Here is a 17794-nt window from a genome sequence, read left to right as displayed (position 1 = left end):
CCACTGGTCACAGCGACCCAGTTAGAGACTATACCATTTATAACCACCCTCTGCTTTCTATCACTAAGCCAGTTACTAACCCATTTACACACATTTTCCCCCAGACCAAGCATTCTCATTTTGTGTACCAACCTCTTGTGCGGCACGGTATCAAACGCTTTGGAAAAATCGAGATATACCACGTCCAATGACTCACCGTGGTCCAGCCTATAGCTTACCTCTTCATAAAAACTGATTAGATTGGTTTGACAGGAGCGATTTCTCATAAACCCATGCTGATATGGAGTTAAACAGTTATTCTCATTGAGATAATCCAGAATAACATCCCTCAGAAACCCTTCAAATATTTTACCAACAATAGAGGTTAGACTTACTGGCCTATAATTTCCAGGTTCACTTTTAGAGCCCTTTTTGAATATTGGCACCACATTTGCTATGCGCCAGTCCTGCGGAACAGACCCTGTCGCTATAGAGTCACTAAAAATAAGAAATAATGGTTTATCTATTACATTACTTAGTTCTCTTAGTACTCGTGAAAGGGTATGTGTCCACGTTCAGGATTACATCCGGATTAGCTGCGGATTGAACGCTGCATACAGCCGCAGCCTTCAACCCACAGTGTCCAGATGTTACAGCATAGTGGAGGGGATTTTATGAAATCCCGTCTCCACTATGCGTGCGAACACGCATCCGGCGGCCCTGAGTTTACAGATATGCGGCGCGTCTTTTTAGACCGCAGCATGACTGTTTACTTTGCTGCGACACTCCGTCGCCGCAAGGTAAATCACAGGGCCCTATGTATAAGGTGCGGTGATTCCGGATGTGTTCAATGAACACATCCGGAATCACCACGTGTACAGAAGGGGGCGGCCCTTTGGGTGGAGCGGGTTTTCTGCTCCGTCCAAAGCGCCGTCATTACAGATTGTGGACACATACCCAACGTCTCCTCCCCACTTGGGAGAATGAGTCACTGGGGTGTCTTTTTGGACTCTCAGGAGGATTTTCCGAAAAAGAAACCCCCTTTTTTTTTTTTCAGTCGCTCCTCTGGCTTGTCTTGGTCTCTGAGTGGTTTCCAGCTCACATATCAGCCTCTCCTAAGGGAGCGTTGAACGGATGGAAAGGGCCAGGAAACCCCTCGCTTTTTTATCCCTTGCCTTTTCAAGGATTTCGTCCAAGGCTGGAACCAAACAGAAATTTACCCTCACAGGGGAGGGAACAAAGTTTGGCCTTTGCCTGTATGTCCCCATGCCATCCCTTCAGCCAGACCGCTCTGCGACCAGCCGACCTGCCTGCCAATCTCGCTGAGTAAGCTGATGCGTACACCAGAAACAATGCTGCTCCCCTGAGGGTTGGTATTGACGCCAGGATCATCTCCCTGGGTACCTGCTGTTCCAGCTGATCCTCCAGGTTATCCAGCCAGACTTTCAGTGACCTGGCCGTACACATGGCTGAGATAGTCGGTCTTAAGGTTCCTGCCAAGGACTCCCAAGTTGCTTTAAGGAACCTGTACGATTTTCTGTCCAGTGGCTCCTTTAGCGACCCCAGGTCTTCAAAAGGCAAAGATGATATGCTTGAAATCTTTGATATCGCTACGTCCAGTCTTGGACTTTATCCCAAGAGGAAGAGGCCTCCTTGTCAAAAGGATCTTTTAAAAGAATCCAGACTCGGCTTCCTATCAGACTTTTTCCATTCCCTTCTGATGAGACTCTGCAACTGCTCATTAATTGGGACGTTTCTGATCTTCTTCTGCTCAAGTCTCTTGAACATGTCATCCTGCGCCGACCGCTTAGCCTTCTGGTCTACCAGACCAATAGTGGAACTAATTACCTTTACCAACTTATCCACTCCCTCTATAGGGAACCAGTGGCGACCTTCTGAGCTAGTATCCGATGATGCGGCCGACTGGTCAGATGCCCATGGGTCCTGTGACCCAGTAGAGTCCTCAGGAGTCGAAGGGGATTCTCTGGATCTTCTTCCCCCCATGCCTCTATCCCCAGCTGGGGCCAGAGCACTAATGGACTTTTGCTTTAATCAAGGACCTCAGACTGGTAGCAAACCCAGGGGATTCTTCGGAGATCATCTGCTCTATACAGTGTTGTAGCCTATTCTTTTAATAACTGCTGTCCGCAGAGGCGGCACTCCCTATGGTTTGCCTTGATCCTACATTTTCTAGGGGTCTCCTATACCGCCCCATAAGCCATCGAGGATCGTGAGGAGGGCAACAAGAAGAGAGAGAGAGAGAAAGAGAGAGAGAGAAACAACATTAGACAGCTGTACTTTCTCGAAGCCCACTCACCACTCGGACGCTTATACGTGTATTGGATCAGGAGGCTGAATACTGTCAGAAAGATGTCCTCTGGAGACTGTAGTTCCCTCCTTTCTGGCACCTCAACCGCTGCTCGCTGTATTCCGTGCGCTGCCTGAGTGGCCACTGCTGCTGGCCCGATGAGGCTGCTGGGGTACTGGCTTTCTCCTCTCAAGAGGACGTTACGGGCATCTTTTTTACGGTGTTTGCACCAACACCTGTTGTTCCTGCTGCTGCAATGGTTGTAGCTGCTCAGGCGACTGAACCTCCATATCGATGACGCCATCTACTTGTCGTCGGTCCCCTTTTCGCTCACATGCGACCGCTGGTGCGACTTGCACAATTCTGTGTCCCTCCTCCGGAAGCTGCCCATGATGAATTCCGGTTTACGCTGCTGACCGCATGCATCATCCAGATGCAATTTCCAGTCCAAGTTCCTGGCCGTACCTGCAGCACGGCCCTGGATCTCCTTTTCCCTGGTAAGCGCCACTCTGCCTCTTCTCTTCCCCCACCCCCCCAGTGTGCCGATGTGTCCGGGGAGTTCCAGCTTGGAGGCGCTGCTACACCAGTGCCCAGCCCACCCCCGCACAGGATAGGAACCCCTTGGGAGCTCCGTGGTGCTACCGGCCCCTGGCGACAGCCACAGCAGCCCCCAGTCTGCCTCCTCTCGATCGACCCAGGTCCAGGCATCCTCTTCTACATTCGCCCAGAGCAACAATGTGCCTCCAGGCAGCATGGCTAGCAAAAGCACGCAAACGCTCGCTCAGGGAAGGCACCCCACGGGGTACCTCAGAGGTGCTACCGGTACCTGTGATGACCGCAGCAGCCCCCAGTCTACCCGGACTCCCAACCTTCCCAGACCCAGGCATTCTCTTCACTGCTGCCTTTACCTAGGGTTTCCCATCAAGGACAGGAAACCAACTGATGTGGAGAGAGGAGCCGCCTTTTTATCTTGAAGGTTTCTTGTCCTTGAAGGGCGGATCCCCTCTCTCCTGTGGTGCCATAATGGGTGACAAAAAAAAAGTTCAGCAGTATATGAAACCCATTTATTTTTGGGATTTTTCGAGGTTTACCATCTTGTCACCTTAGATACCAGTTTGTACACATCACTAATTTAATTAAGCTGTATTAATCCAAATTGGCCAACAAAGGTGTGAAATTGAACAATACCTGTGGCTGACCATATTGTGACAATGAACAAAGCATGTGGCTGACCAAGGTGTGAGATTGAACAATGCCTGTGGCTGATCAAGGTGTGAGATTGAACAATGCCTGAGCCACTCAATGGCAGACCAAAGTGTGACAGTGTCCTACAAATGCAATGCACTGCCAGTGTCTTAGGTAAAATTATTCCCGACCAATTCACCTCCCCACTGTTACATTTGTATGTGTATTTTTTCAGGAACATTTGTCTTGTATTGGTGACCTGTGTTCAGGCTTCTGTGGTGGAAGAAAAGCTGAAGTTTGGGATCCTGAAAAAGGAACAAAAAAAAAACGCATTAAAACATGCGTTTTTTATGCTGGTTTTCTGGCAAGAGTGCAGGTTTTGCTGCAGAAAAAAAGCGCGGCAAAGACACCTAGTATCAACTTAGTTTCAGAATTTTTACAGAGTCAAAGGTAAGAAAATGTCAAATTCTAGAGATGTTTTTGGAGGTGCAGGTGACATGAGCTAGCGTGTTATCGGATGTGGGGAGTGAAGGAAAGAACTGACTCAAATATAACCCCAAGAGATGGTAATATTTGATCAAGGAAGGTTATTACAGGGAGGAAACACTTAGTTTTGGACAGATTCAGTTGTAAAGGTAGGAGGAGAATCAGGACAGAGAGGTTTCCTTAAAGCGAATGGAGCAGAGCTTAGTGCGGAGCAGCTGATGATCCGCAGTGTCAGATGCAAGAGGGAGGTCTAGCAGGGACCATTAGATTTAGCTGTTAGTAGATTTAGCTCCATCCATCTTCCCATCAACTCTGAGCAGCTTATCTGTCCTTGCTTAAAAAAAGCCTCCTCACAGCATAATGCTTCCACCACCACGTGTGACGGTGGGGATGGTGTTTTTAGGGTTATGTGCAGTGTTAGTTTTCCTTCAGACATATTCACATTTAGCCCCAAATGTTCTCCTTTGGCCTCATCTGACCAAAGCCCTTTCTTCTACCACATGCTCGCTGTGTCCCCTAAATGGCTTTTTGCAAAATGCAAACGGAACTTCTGCTGGTTTTCAAAAATGGCTTCTTCTTGCCAGTCTTCCATAAAGGCCAGATTTGAGGCATATCCGACTAATAGTTGTCCTATGAGCGTATTCTCCCCCCTGAGCTGTGGATCTTGGCAGCTCCTCCACAGTGACAGTGGACCTCTTGGTTTCTTCTCTAATTATTGCTCTCCTTGCTTGGGATGTCTGTTTAGGTGGATGGCCATGTCTTGGTAGGATTGCAGTTGTGCCATACTCATTACATTTTTGGATGATGGATTGAACATTAGATGTCCAGAGCTTGGGCCATTTTGTATAATCTAACCCTGCTTTACTCTTCTCCACAGCTTTATCCCTAATATGTCTGGTGGGCTCCTTGGTTTTCATGATGCTGTTTGATTCCTAATGTTATAATAATAATAATAATAAAGTTCGCACACACTCCTCCACCTTCCACTCTCCTCTCCTCCTCAGACTTTCCTTTTGTCCACCTCCTGCCATCCTCTCCTCCATCTCCTGCTCGCCTCCTTCTCTCCTCTCCATTCCCTGCTTTCTCGTGCTCCTCCTCTCCTCCACCTTCCACTTTCCTGTCCTCCTCCTCCTTTCCTCCATTTCCCGCTCTCCTGTTTTCCTCTACCTTCTGCTCTCCTTTCCTCATCCTCCTTTCCATCTGCAGCTCTACTGTCCTCCTCCTCTCCTCCACCTCTCCTCCGTCACCTCCCGCACTCTTGTCCATCTTCTCTTCTCCACCGGCCGCTCTCCTCTTCACCTGCACTCTTGTCCTGCTCCTCTCCTCCACCCCCTGCTATCCTTATCCTAACCTAACCCTGTTTACTCTTCTCCACAACTTTATCCGTGACCTGTCTGGCGGGCTCCTTGTTTTTCATGAAGCTGTTTGATCCCTAATGTTCTCACACAAACCTTTGTGGTCTTCAAAGAACATCTGCAGTTACACAGAGAAGAAATCACACCCAGGAGGACAATGTAATAATTATGTGATTTCTGGGAGCATATAATCACTCAGGATGTTATTTAGGAGGATGGGACTACAGAGGGCTGAATACAAATGCACCTCACAATGTTCAGATTTATATTTCTTAAATAAATAATTAGAAAACCTTGTACCATTTCCTTTACACTTCGCAAATACTTGCTACTTCGTGTTTGTATCATATAAAATGCCTATAAAACACATTTAAGTTTGTGAGGGTAACATGAAAGATTTGGAAAAGTTAACAGGGTACGAATTCTAATTCAAAGCACTATGCTTCCTGCTCTCCTCCACCTCCCACTGTCCTATCCTCCACCTCCTGCTTGCCTCCTCTCCTTAAGAGTAGATCTAGAGATCTACTCTTAATGGCTGTTTGCTACACCTGGTGCTAATGCCCCAAGCTGGCAGACACCTGCGAGCCACTGATCCCGACTGCGAGCCACCGATCACACCTGCGAGCCACCGATCACACCTGCGAGCCACCGATCACACCTGCGAGCCACCGATCACAGCTGCGAGCCACCGAACACGGCTGCGAGCCACCGATCACACCTGCGAGCCACCGATCACACCTGCGAGCCACCGATCACACCTGCGAGCCACCGATCACACCTGCGAGCCACCGAACACGGCTGCGAGCCACCGATCACGGCTGCGAGCCACCGATCACGGCTGAGAGCCACCGATCACGGCTGCGAGCCACCGAACACGGCTGCGAGCCACCGAACACGGCTGCGAGCCACAGATCACACCTGCGAGCCACAGATCACACCTGCGAGCCACCGATCACACCTGCGAGCCACCGATCACAGCTGCGAGCCACCGAACACGGCTGCGAGCCACCGATCACACCTGCGAGCCACCGATCACACCTGCGAGCCACCGATCACACCTGCGAGCCACCGAACACGGCTGCGAGCCACCGATCACGGCTGCGAGCCACCGATCACGGCTGAGAGCCACCGATCACGGCTGCGAGCCACCGAACACGGCTGCGAGCCACCGAACACGGCTGCAAGCCACCGAACACGGCTGCGAGCCACAGATCACACCTGCGAGCCACAGATCACACCTGCGAGCCACAGATCACACCTGCGAGCCACTGATCACAGCTGCGAGCCACCGAACACAGCTGCGAGCCACCGATCACAGCTGCGAGCCACAGATCACACCTGCGAGCCACAGATCACACATGTGAGCCACAGATCACAGCTGCGAGCCCCCGAACACGGCTGCGAGGAACCGAACACGGCTGAGAGCCACAGATAACGGCTGAGAGCCACAAATAACGGCTGAGAGCTACCGAACACGGCTGCGAGCCACGGAACACGGCTGCGAGCCACGGAACACGGCTGCAAGCCACCGAACACGACTGCGAGCCACAGATCACACCTGGGAGCCACAGATCACACCTGTGAGCCACAGATCACACCTGCGAGCCACCGATCACACCTGCGAGCCACCGATCACACCTGCGAGCCACCGATCACACCTGCGAGCCACCGAACACGGCTGCGAGCCACCGATCACGGCTGCGAGCCACCGATCACGGCTGAGAGCCACCGATCACGGCTGCGAGCCACCGAACACGGCTGCGAGCCACCGAACACGGCTGCGAGCCACCGAACACGGCTGCGAGCCACAGATCACACCTGCGAGCCACAGATCACACCTGCGAGCCACAGATCACACCTGCGAGCCACCGATCACAGCTGCGAGCCACCGAACACAGCTGCGAGCCACCGATCACAGCTGCGAGCCACAGATCACACCTGCGAGCCACAGATCACACCTGTGAGCCACAGATCACAGCTGCGAGCCCCCGAACATGGCTGCGAGGAACCGAACACGGCTGAGAGCCACAGATAACGGCTGAGAGCCACAAATAACGGCTGAGAGCTACCGAACACGGCTGCGAGCCACGGAACACGGCTGCGAGCCACCGAACACGGCTGCAAGCCACCGAACACGACTGCGAGCCACAGATCACACCTGGGAGCCACAGATCACACCTGTGAGCCACAGATCACACCTGTGAGCCACAGATCACACCTGCGAGCCACAGATCACACCTGCGAGCCACAGATCACACCTGGGAGCCACAGATCACACCTGGGAGCCACAGATCACACCTGCAAGCCACAGATCACAGCTGCGAGCCCCCGAACACGGCTGCGAGGAACCGAACACGGCTGAGAGCCACAGATAACGGCTGAGAGCCACAAATAACGGCTGAGAGCTACCGAACACGGCTGCGAGCCACGGAACACGGCTGCGAGCCACCGAACACGGCTGCGAGCCACCGAACACGGCTGCGAGCCACAGATCACACCTGGGAGCCACAGATCACACCTGTGAGCCACAGATCACACCTGTGAGCCACAGATCACACCTGCGAGCCACAGATCACACCTGCGAGCCACAGATCACACCTGGGAGCCACAGATCACACCTGCGAGCCACAGATCACACCTGGGAGCCACAGATCACACCTGGGAGCCACAGATCACACCTGCGAGCCACAGATCACACCTGCAAGCCACAGATCACACCTGCGAGCCACAGATCACACCTGCAAGCCACAGATCACACCTGCGAGCCATAGATCACGGCTGCGAGGAACCGATCCCGGCTGTGAGCCACATGTGCTCCAGGAGATAAGCTGCGCGTGTGAGACATCCAGGACCATGAAATGAGGGGTGACATTACATCCTGGTGGCCTCCTCACTCTCTGCCATCTTGCGATGCTCACCCAGAACCACCATCATATATATATATATAAAATGAAAAAAGGAACAGCATTAAAATACTACCTTGAAAAAATGTGCAAAGCTTTTCAAACCACTATTGCAAGTGGTAAAAATATAAAAAAGAAAAAGGAAAACAGCACAACAAAAATGAAAAAAAAAGGTGGACTTTATTGCCTGAACGGCGTGGCAACGTTTCGGATATAGTATCCTTTCTCAAGCAGTGTATACATAGAAATGACAGGTTGTTATACAGACCACAGGTAAATGATTTGTAATGAGATTTACCTGTGGTCTGTATAAAAACCTGTCATTTCTATGTATACACTGCTTGAGAAAGGATACTATATCCGAAACGTTGCCACGCCGTTCAGGCAATAAAGTCCACCTTTTATTTCATTTTTGTGTTGTGCTGTTTTCCTTTTTCTTTATATATATATATATATATATATATATATATATATATATATATATATATATATAGTGATCTCCCAGCACAGGAGGACACAGCAGGAGCAGCTGTCAATCACACACTGCAGCCCCGCCCACACAGAGCTGCAGAGCCTGTACACAGCGGGCAGCACACATCAGCGGGGACCAGGAGAGGTGGGCACACGAGCTCCGCACAGTGGGTAGCAGAGAGTGGGGCCATAATACTCTATTAAAGGGGCGGTCCAGGAGAGCCGCAGAGTCCTGGTAATCACCACTAACCCTGAGCAGATAGTTACACAGACAGGTATCCGGTGTAATAATAATATAATAATAATAATTTTATTTATATAGCGCCAACATATTCCGCAGCGCTTTACAAATTATAGAGGGGACTTGTACAGACAATAAACATTACAGCATAACAGAAATACAGTTCAAAACAGATACCAGGAGGAGTGAGGGCCCTGCTCGCAAGCTTACAAACTATGGGACCACCTATGGGGGCAGAGCAGGTTAGCGGCACAGCAAGCACAGGCGGCACTCCCATACATTATATCCCATCCCGCATGCTGAGTAATGTATGTATCGTGCACCACACACACCACAAGCAGCAGCGACAGCCAAAATCTATGTAGGTCTCCACTACACAACCGTCCAGAATCCTAATGATAACCGTCCAACCAGAAAATCAATATTAAAGGGGAACACGCTCCTGATACAAGGCATTATAGCAACACAGCGACAATCAGGTAACATGAGAATGCCTGACAATCCTGACCACAGCTCTGGGGGTGACTGGAGGATAAGACACAATGTAACAGCAGAATAGAGACTGCAGCTCTGGAGGTGACTGGAGGATAAGACAGGATTAGAAATAGGTGAACCCATGGATGTTAAACAATTTTGTTCAGGTTCCGGGTCGTCGTGGGACAGATATGGATTACCTTCTTTTTGGACAGGTCAGGAATATGGTGGGTTATTAATTTTTGGCTTTTACAGGGGACATGGGCATCAATAGATTATCTTCTCATCGAATAGGTGAGTATAACTTTGCTTTGTTATTTGTTGTGAATAAATGGGTAAAAAAGAGGTTGTGGAGTTTTAGTTCAAATAAATAACTTTATTCTGGCTGTGTCTGTATTACATTCTAACTATAGGATTAGCAATGGATGGATGCCTTCTAGATGTCTCTCCATTACTAACCCGTGGATTTGATGTCAGCTGACAATACAAAGGCGACATCAACCCCACAACTATTACCCCACTTGCCTCCGCACCAGGGGAAGTGGGAAGAGAGACAAAGCACCAGAGTTGGCACATCTAATGGATTTGCCTCTTCTGGGGTGACTGCATGCTGCTATTTTTAGGTGGGGGCAGAATCCATGGCCCCTTACCAGTCTGAGAATACCAGCCTTCAGCTGTCAGCTTTGGCTTGCCTGGTTGTCAAAAATGTCCCATGCCATTTAAAATTATATATTTAAATAATTAAAAACACAGCGTGGATTCCATCTATTATTGATAACCAGCCAATATAAAGCTGACAGCTGGTGGTTGCCGCCCACAGCTGTCAGCTTTACCTGCACTTGTTATTAGAAATAGAGGGGACCCCACACCATTTTTTTTAGTTGATCTATTAACTGCACAGGCGTCAGCTGTTGAAAGCACTACTCTGATCAGCCAACGCCTGTGATTGGTGGGAACCTTTTTACCGTCAGTCAGAGTGCTGGCTCACATGCTGTAATCGGACAGGGTGTGAACCGCAGTGCTCTAACCAGTGGTAACGAGCTTACCACCGATAAGAGCCGCTGGTGTTTCTCATGCTTTCACACAGATGACAGCAAAGGAAGCAAAGGATGTTGAAATCCAAACAGTAACACAGACGTCCTGGAGAAGTCAGTGTTCGGGATCTGTGCACGAACACCATGTGTTCGGTACTGACTCAAACCTTTACTGTTCGAGTTCGCCCATCCCTAGACATGATGCAAGAGCAGAATAGTGACTGCAGCTTTGGAGGTGACTGGAGGACAAGACACTATGTAACAGCAGAATAGTGACTGCAGCTCTGGAGGTGACTGGAGGACAAGACACCATGTAACAGCAGAATAGTGACTGCAGCTCTGTAGGTGACTGGAGGATAAGACATGAAGTAGCAGCAAAGTAGTGACTGCAGCTCTGTAGGTGACAGCAGGATAATGCAGCAGCAGAACAGTGACAGCAGCTCTGGGCGTGACTGAAGGATAAGACACAACATAGCAGCAGAATAGTGACTGCCGCTCTGGAGGTGACAGTGGAGGAGTGGTGGGGCTGATGGATCTCTAACACAAACTCTTTTTTAAGGTCTGACATGGTCGGGGACGACCATAATTAAAGTGTGGGGGAATGTAGGAGTGGTGGGGCAGATGGTCTGCTCCCTAACACTCTAAAGGGTTAAATGTATTTGATGTTTATATATGTTATAAAAGAATGACAGTCACTGGGGCTAAAAATAGTTTAGAGAGGGATAACTGTAATGGCGGGTCCAGTTTGGGAGAGGGAACTGAGAGCTAGTGTCAAAGACAGGAAGATAGACCCAGGGAGTGCTATGCAGTAACAAGTGACAGGCCCAGGTCAGGGGCTGCTAGGGACAGCGTGAGCCTAGAAACTTGGTCAGTGGATTGCCAAACAACCCCTCCGCACGAGTTCCTTTGCCGGCCTGGGAACCTCGAGATAGACATTGAGGCCTGGGGGCACACTCCTTGTGCCAAGCTGCAGGAGAAACTGGAGTTTAGAGGCGGAGTGACATGGAACCCAGATATACTGCTAGAAAAGGAGAAAATCCCCTGGAACTAGAAGCGATAGCAAAGGCGATGGTCTACCTAAACCGAGAACCAGGGCTGCAGTTGTGTCTGGTACCTATGGGAAAGAAGAAACCTGTTGGGCCTTATCCTCCACACCTGCCTGTACATACTGTCATTCACCAAGGAAAAGTTTGTTTTTTTATGAACCTCGTGTCTCCTGGACTGATGGCTGCCCGGGTTCCAGAAGAGGAATTCCTGGAGTCAGAAGAGGCCTGCGGCCCTGAGGTGAGTGTGAGGCCCCTCACAGACAGAAGGGACTGGGACACGAGCTCTCTGTAGGATGTCTGGGAACAAAAGCTCGCCCACTACTACCTCGCTTGGGCTTCGTACAATTGGAGGATAAGCCACAATGTAGCCGCAGCATGCACTGTGTGCAGAAATCTCTGCAGTGCAGGCAACACCAGATCCTCATTTTATGCAAATTTCCCACCTCCTACTGAATAATCCTGAATGCTGATTGGATGAAGCAGTCCGGTGAAGTGCAATGAAGGGATGAGGCCCCAAGATGTCCCGCCCTTTATCAGAATTATTAGCAGCTTGATCTCCTTAGGCAAAATGTCAGGAAAAGAGATTTCCCAACTCTGAGACATCCCAGATGAGGGGGGTGGGAGACACTGGGGACCATCATACACTGGGGGGGAATACTGGGGGCCATCATACAGTGTGGAGGGGAATACTGGGGGCCATCATACAGTGTGGAGGGGAATACTGGGGGCCATCATACAGTGTGGAGGGGACTACTGGGGGCCATCATACAGTGGGGAGGGGAATACTGGGGGCCATTATACAGCATGGAGGGGAATACTGGGGGCCATTATACAGCGTGGAGGGGAATACTGGGGGCCATCATACAGTGTGGAGGGGAATACTGGGGGCCATCATACAGTGTGGAGGGTAATACTGGGGGCCATAATACAGTGTGGAGGGGACTACTGGGGGCCATCATACAGTGGGGAGGGGAATACTGGGGGCCATTATACAGCATGGAGGGGAATACTGGGGGCCATTATACAGCGTGGAGGGGAATACTGGGGGCCATCATACAGTGTGGAGGGGAATACTGGGGGCCATCATACAGTGTGGAGGGGAATACTGGGGGCCATCATACAGTGGGGAGGGGAATACTGGGGGACATTATACAGCATGGAGGGGAATACTGGGGGCCATTATACAGCGTGGAGGGGAATACTAAGGGTCATCAGACAGTGTGGAGGGGAATACTGGGGACCATCATACAGTGTGGAGGGGAATACTGGGGGCCATCATACAGTGTGAAGGGGAATACTGGGGGCCATCATACAGTATGGAGGGGAATACTGGGGGCCATCATACAGTGTGGAGGGGAATACCGGGGGCCATCATACAGTGTGGAGGGGAATACTGGGGGCCATCATACAGTGTGGAGGGGAATACTGGGGGCCATCATACAGTGTGGAGGGAATACTGGGGGCCACCATACTGAGGTCACCATACTGTGGAGGGAATATTGCACGCCATCATACAGTGTGGAGGGGAATACTGGGGGCCGTCATACACTGGGGGGGGGACTGGGGGCAATCATACAGTGTGGAGGGGAATACTGTGGGCCATCATACAGTGTGGAGGGGAATACTGTGGGCCATCATACAGTGTGGAGGGGAATACTGGGGGCCGTCATACACTGGGGGGGGGGGGAACTGGGGGCAATCATACAGTGTAGAGGGGAATACTGGGGGCAATCATACAGTGTGGAGGGGACTACTGGGGGCCATTATACAGTGTGGAGGGGAATACTAAGGGTCATCATACAGTGTGGAGGGGAATACTGGGGGCCATCATACACTGTGGAGGGAATATTGGGGACCATCATACAGTCTGGGGGAATACTGGGGGCCATCATATACTGTGGATGGAATATTGGGGGCCATCATTCAATGTGGAGGGAATACAGGGGCCTTCATACAGTATGGAGGGGGGGGCAACAATGGTAGCCATCATACAGTGTGAGGGGAATAATGGGGCCATTATAAAGTGTGGGGGTTTTCTGGGGATTATAAGTCACTGGTATAAGTGGTAACATCACTGAGAATACCTCCTATCCATCACCAGAGATCAGCGGTGACATCACTAAGCTTACGGCATATTCATCACTAGAGATCAGCGGTGACATCACTAAGCTTACCGCATATTCATCACTAGAGATCGGCAGCATTCTCAGTGATGTTATCGCTGATCTCATGGACATGGCGCCTCCACACACTCATGTACTATCTATTTAGAAATACAGCTCTGGCAAAAATGAAGAGACCACTGCACAATGTTCAGTTTCTCTGATTTTTCTCTTTATATTTTTGAGTAAAATGGAAATTGTTTCTTTATTCTATAAACTACTGACGTCTCTGAAGTTCCCAGCAATAAATTTTGTATTTATTTTCTGAAAATGGGAAATGGTCAAAATAATAAAAAATTAATTGCTTGCAGACCTCAAATAATGCAAAAAAAAAACAGGTTCATAATCATTTAGAAACAACAATACTGATGTTTTACCTCAGGAAGAGTTCAGAGATCAATATTGTGTGGAATAACCATGATTGTTAATCCCGGCTTTCCTGCGTCTCGGCAGCTTTCCTCCAGTCTCTCACACGGCTCCTGGGTGACCTTATGCCGCTCCTGGTACAATAATGTCAGCCGTTCTTCTCTGTTTGATGGCTTGTGACGATCCATCATCCTCCTGATTACATTCCAGAGGTTTACAATGGGGTTCAGGTCTGGGGATTGGGCGGCCATGACAGGGATTTGTTGTGGTGGTCCTTCATCCACACCTTCATTGACCTAGCTGTGTGGCACAGCGCATTGTCCTGCTGGAAAAACCAGTCCTCAGAGTTGGGGAACATTGCCTGAGCAGAAGGAAGCAACTGTTTTTTCCAGGATAACCTTGTATTCGGCTTGACTCCTCCTTTGCAAAGAACAACCTGCCCAATTCCAGCCTTGATGAAGCATCTCCAGATCAACACCGATCCTCCACCAAAAAAAACCTCTGGAATGTAATCAGGAGGATGATGGATCGTCACAAGCCATCAGAGAAGAACGGCTGACATTATTGTACCAGGAGCGGCATAAGGTCACCCAGGAGCCGTGTGAGAGACTGGCGGAAAGCTGCCAAGACGCAGGAAAGCCGGGATTAATAATCATAGTTATTCCACACAATATTGATTTCTGAACTCTTCCTGAGGTAAAACATTAGTATTGTTGTTTCTAAATGATTATGAACCTGGTTTTTTGCATTATTTGAGGTCTACAATGCATTTTTTGTTATTTTGACCATTTCTCATTTTTAGAAAATAAATACAAAATTTATTGCTGGGAGCTTCGGAGACATATTGTCAGTAGTTTATAGAATAAAAGAACAATTTACATTTTACTCAAAAATATAAAGAGAAAAATCAGAGAAACTGAACATTTTGCAGTGGTCTCTTCATTTTTGCCAGAGCTGTATTGTAAAATTCATAAAGACCTCTCCAGAGGGGAGATATCACCCTCGCATGAAACATATGGGATTAATTATAGCTGGGGAAGAGAAAAAGAGCTGACTCATAAACCTCCATTGAAGTAGGATCCCATGCCATCAACAGGTAATTACTACAGGGAACCTGATAAAAACCAGCCAACAAGCCTAGATTTCGTATACTCAGAGGTGGAGAAGAACAGGGGCTTAGTCTCTGCAAAAGAAGTATCTCAGACTTCTGGAGCCAGTGATGAATATTGGGGTTTGCATCGAGCCGATATTGATGGGAGATATATTTTCAACGTTGTAGCGAAGGGACGAACATAATGCTTTCACTCACATCACTGTAAGGTTATCCTAGTCCTTCCAACTTAATAATAGTGCGATGTACAATGTTATCCATGCCATGTTTTGTCTCTATAGAAAGGTAAAATTAGGATCGAAAAAATGACTGCAATATCTACCACCTGGGACTTTCAGAGGCAAAGAGATCCCCACATCCAGTCCCAAAATGAGCTCACCAAGGGGAGGTATGTGGGTGTAACCTTAATATAATAAAAAACAGAGTTTGAGTTTTGGTCATTTGCCAGTCCTGGAAGGTACAGCTTGATGTGGTTCTGCCCATTTTCCTGGAATACCCCGCTTTGCCATGCTTTGATGCATTTCTGTAACATCAGGTTTAGCACTTTTTCTTTTGTTATACATTTTATTTTATGTAACTGAATATGCCGTGCAGTTTTGTTACCATTTTGTATATTTTGTATAAACACTGCCCATCTTTGTGGATTAACTATAAAATGTAATAGTTCTGTTCCTCTTGCTCTGTAAACCGCACCCCTGAAGTCATACACTACCTGTAACGTCCAATTGGCCTGTATAAACGACTGGTGGTGGAAGCTAGTTACTTTTGTTATTGTGGAGCTTGCAGTGTGTTGGAATCGGAGGTGTATATACCATCCGCTCACTTTGAGATCACCTATAGACGGCCCTATAGTGAAGCAGCCGCGGCCTCGTCCATCACTCGTTGGTCAATTGCGTAATTGTCCTGACGATTGGAGGCAGAGGATTCTCATCGCCTGACATCATCATACACAGTTTCTTGAGCAGGATAACAAACATTTGACCCATGTAATTGCCTCCCTACATGCAGCAGACCACCAGGCCACATGACGTTATAATACCACCACCCTAAGTTAAAGGACGGTGTAATCACATGATCATTACCCTAGTTCATCAGTGATAAGCGGCAAACTGAGCAGCGTCATACCTTCGATGGTGATGGTCTGGTCACCTCTCCTTTCCTGTGCCATCATTGCAGCGGTCTGTACATTTAGCTCTGCTCCACTCCGTGCAGACCCCAATCTATTCACCATCTGTGTGGAAGCAGAAATTACATAGGATCAAAAGAGCCCCCCATGTCCTGCTGGAAACAGTCAGTACTGTACGGCACTACTTATCTATGCTCCATACAGCACTATTTATCTGGGCAATACACAGCACAATTTATCTGGGCACCATACGGCACTATTTATCTGGGCAACATACAGCACCATTTATCTAGGCAATAGACAGGACCATTTATCTGGGCAATATACAGTACTATTTATCTGGGGGTCACCATACAGCATTGTTTATCTGGTCCCCATACGGCACTATTTATCGTGGCACCATACGGCAATATTTATCTGGGCCATATACAGTACTATTTATCTGGGGGTCACCATACAGCACTATTTATCTGGGTAATATGCAGCACTATGTCTGTGCACAAACAGCACTACTGATGTAGGGTATGTGTGACAATATGGCGGTATACCCATATACACACAGTTATTAATTGTGCAGGGCGTGTGCTGACATGTGTGCAGCCCTCTCTAAGAAGCTGGGAAGACAATGATAGGGTGCACTTGGGCTCCATCGGTGTGCAGCGGTACACGGGCGGCACATACCTCACACTCGTAGTGTCCGGTGTCTTCCTTCGTCGCGTTCTTTACAACCAGGACCAGAGTCCCGCTCCTCTGCTCCACGAACATCTGGTGCTTGCTGGAATCTGGCAGCAAATGTCCGTCTCGGTACCACCTGCAAACAGCGCCATCATCAGCTTTCTCTCCTGTACTACAACCTCCAGCAGACAACCACATGTTCTACGGCATAATGATGGTGGTGGTCACTCACCGGACTTGTGGGTACGGCGCCCCCTCAATAGCACATGAGAACTGCGCATCTTCTCCCTCCACGAAGTAAACGTTCCGCATCTTATTGATGAATCTCGGCGGAACTGATGACAGAGACACAAATCAATCTCACTGCAAGATACCAGGCCTGAAATCCTCTGTGCTGCTGGGAAAATCCTATCACCTTAGGGGAGATCCTGCATTGTCTCCTGCGTGCACAGTACCAGCGGAGGACTAGAGAAGTCGCTGCAGCTCCACGAAATCCTACACATGGCAGTGTTCACACTGACTGTAAATGAAGAGCCACAGCCTCACACCACATACATCACCGATACTCCAGTCACAGCCACAGCTGCACCCACAAATACGCTACAGAATAGTGACCGCAGCTCTGGAGGTGACTGGAGCATAAGACATGATGTAACAACAGAATAGTGACTGCAGCTCTGGAGGTGACTGGAGGATAAGACACGATGTACCAGCAGAATAGTGACTGCAGCTCTGGAGGTGACTGGAGGATAAAGCACGATGTAACAGCAGAATATTGACTGCAGCTCTTTCAGACGTAGATGTAATTGACTATGAGGCCGGAGGGATAGAGGAGCGAGCATCAGTTCTCCGCGACTTTGTGGACAATGACC

General features: G+C 49.1%; 1 protein-coding gene across 1 annotated transcript in view; it reads right to left on the bottom strand.

Moving 5' to 3' along the window:
- The window catches only part of OBSCN (obscurin, cytoskeletal calmodulin and titin-interacting RhoGEF), a 655700-nt gene that overhangs the window by 201309 nt on the left and 436597 nt on the right, over positions 1-17794 (bottom strand). The window contains exons 86-88 of the mRNA XM_069730488.1: positions 17155-17257; positions 16929-17058; positions 16247-16352 (exon numbers count right to left, since the gene is read on the bottom strand). Coding sequence (XP_069586589.1) covers positions 16247-16352; positions 16929-17058; positions 17155-17257 — 339 coding nt within the window. The remainder of the gene's footprint in view (positions 1-16246; positions 16353-16928; positions 17059-17154; positions 17258-17794) is intronic.

This window comes from Ranitomeya imitator, chromosome 6 (genome assembly GCF_032444005.1).
Source record: "Ranitomeya imitator isolate aRanImi1 chromosome 6, aRanImi1.pri, whole genome shotgun sequence".
NCBI lineage: Eukaryota > Metazoa > Chordata > Amphibia > Anura > Dendrobatidae > Ranitomeya > Ranitomeya imitator.
The sequence above is the reverse complement of the archived record's forward strand: the minus strand, read 5'-3'. Positions and strand labels throughout refer to the sequence as shown.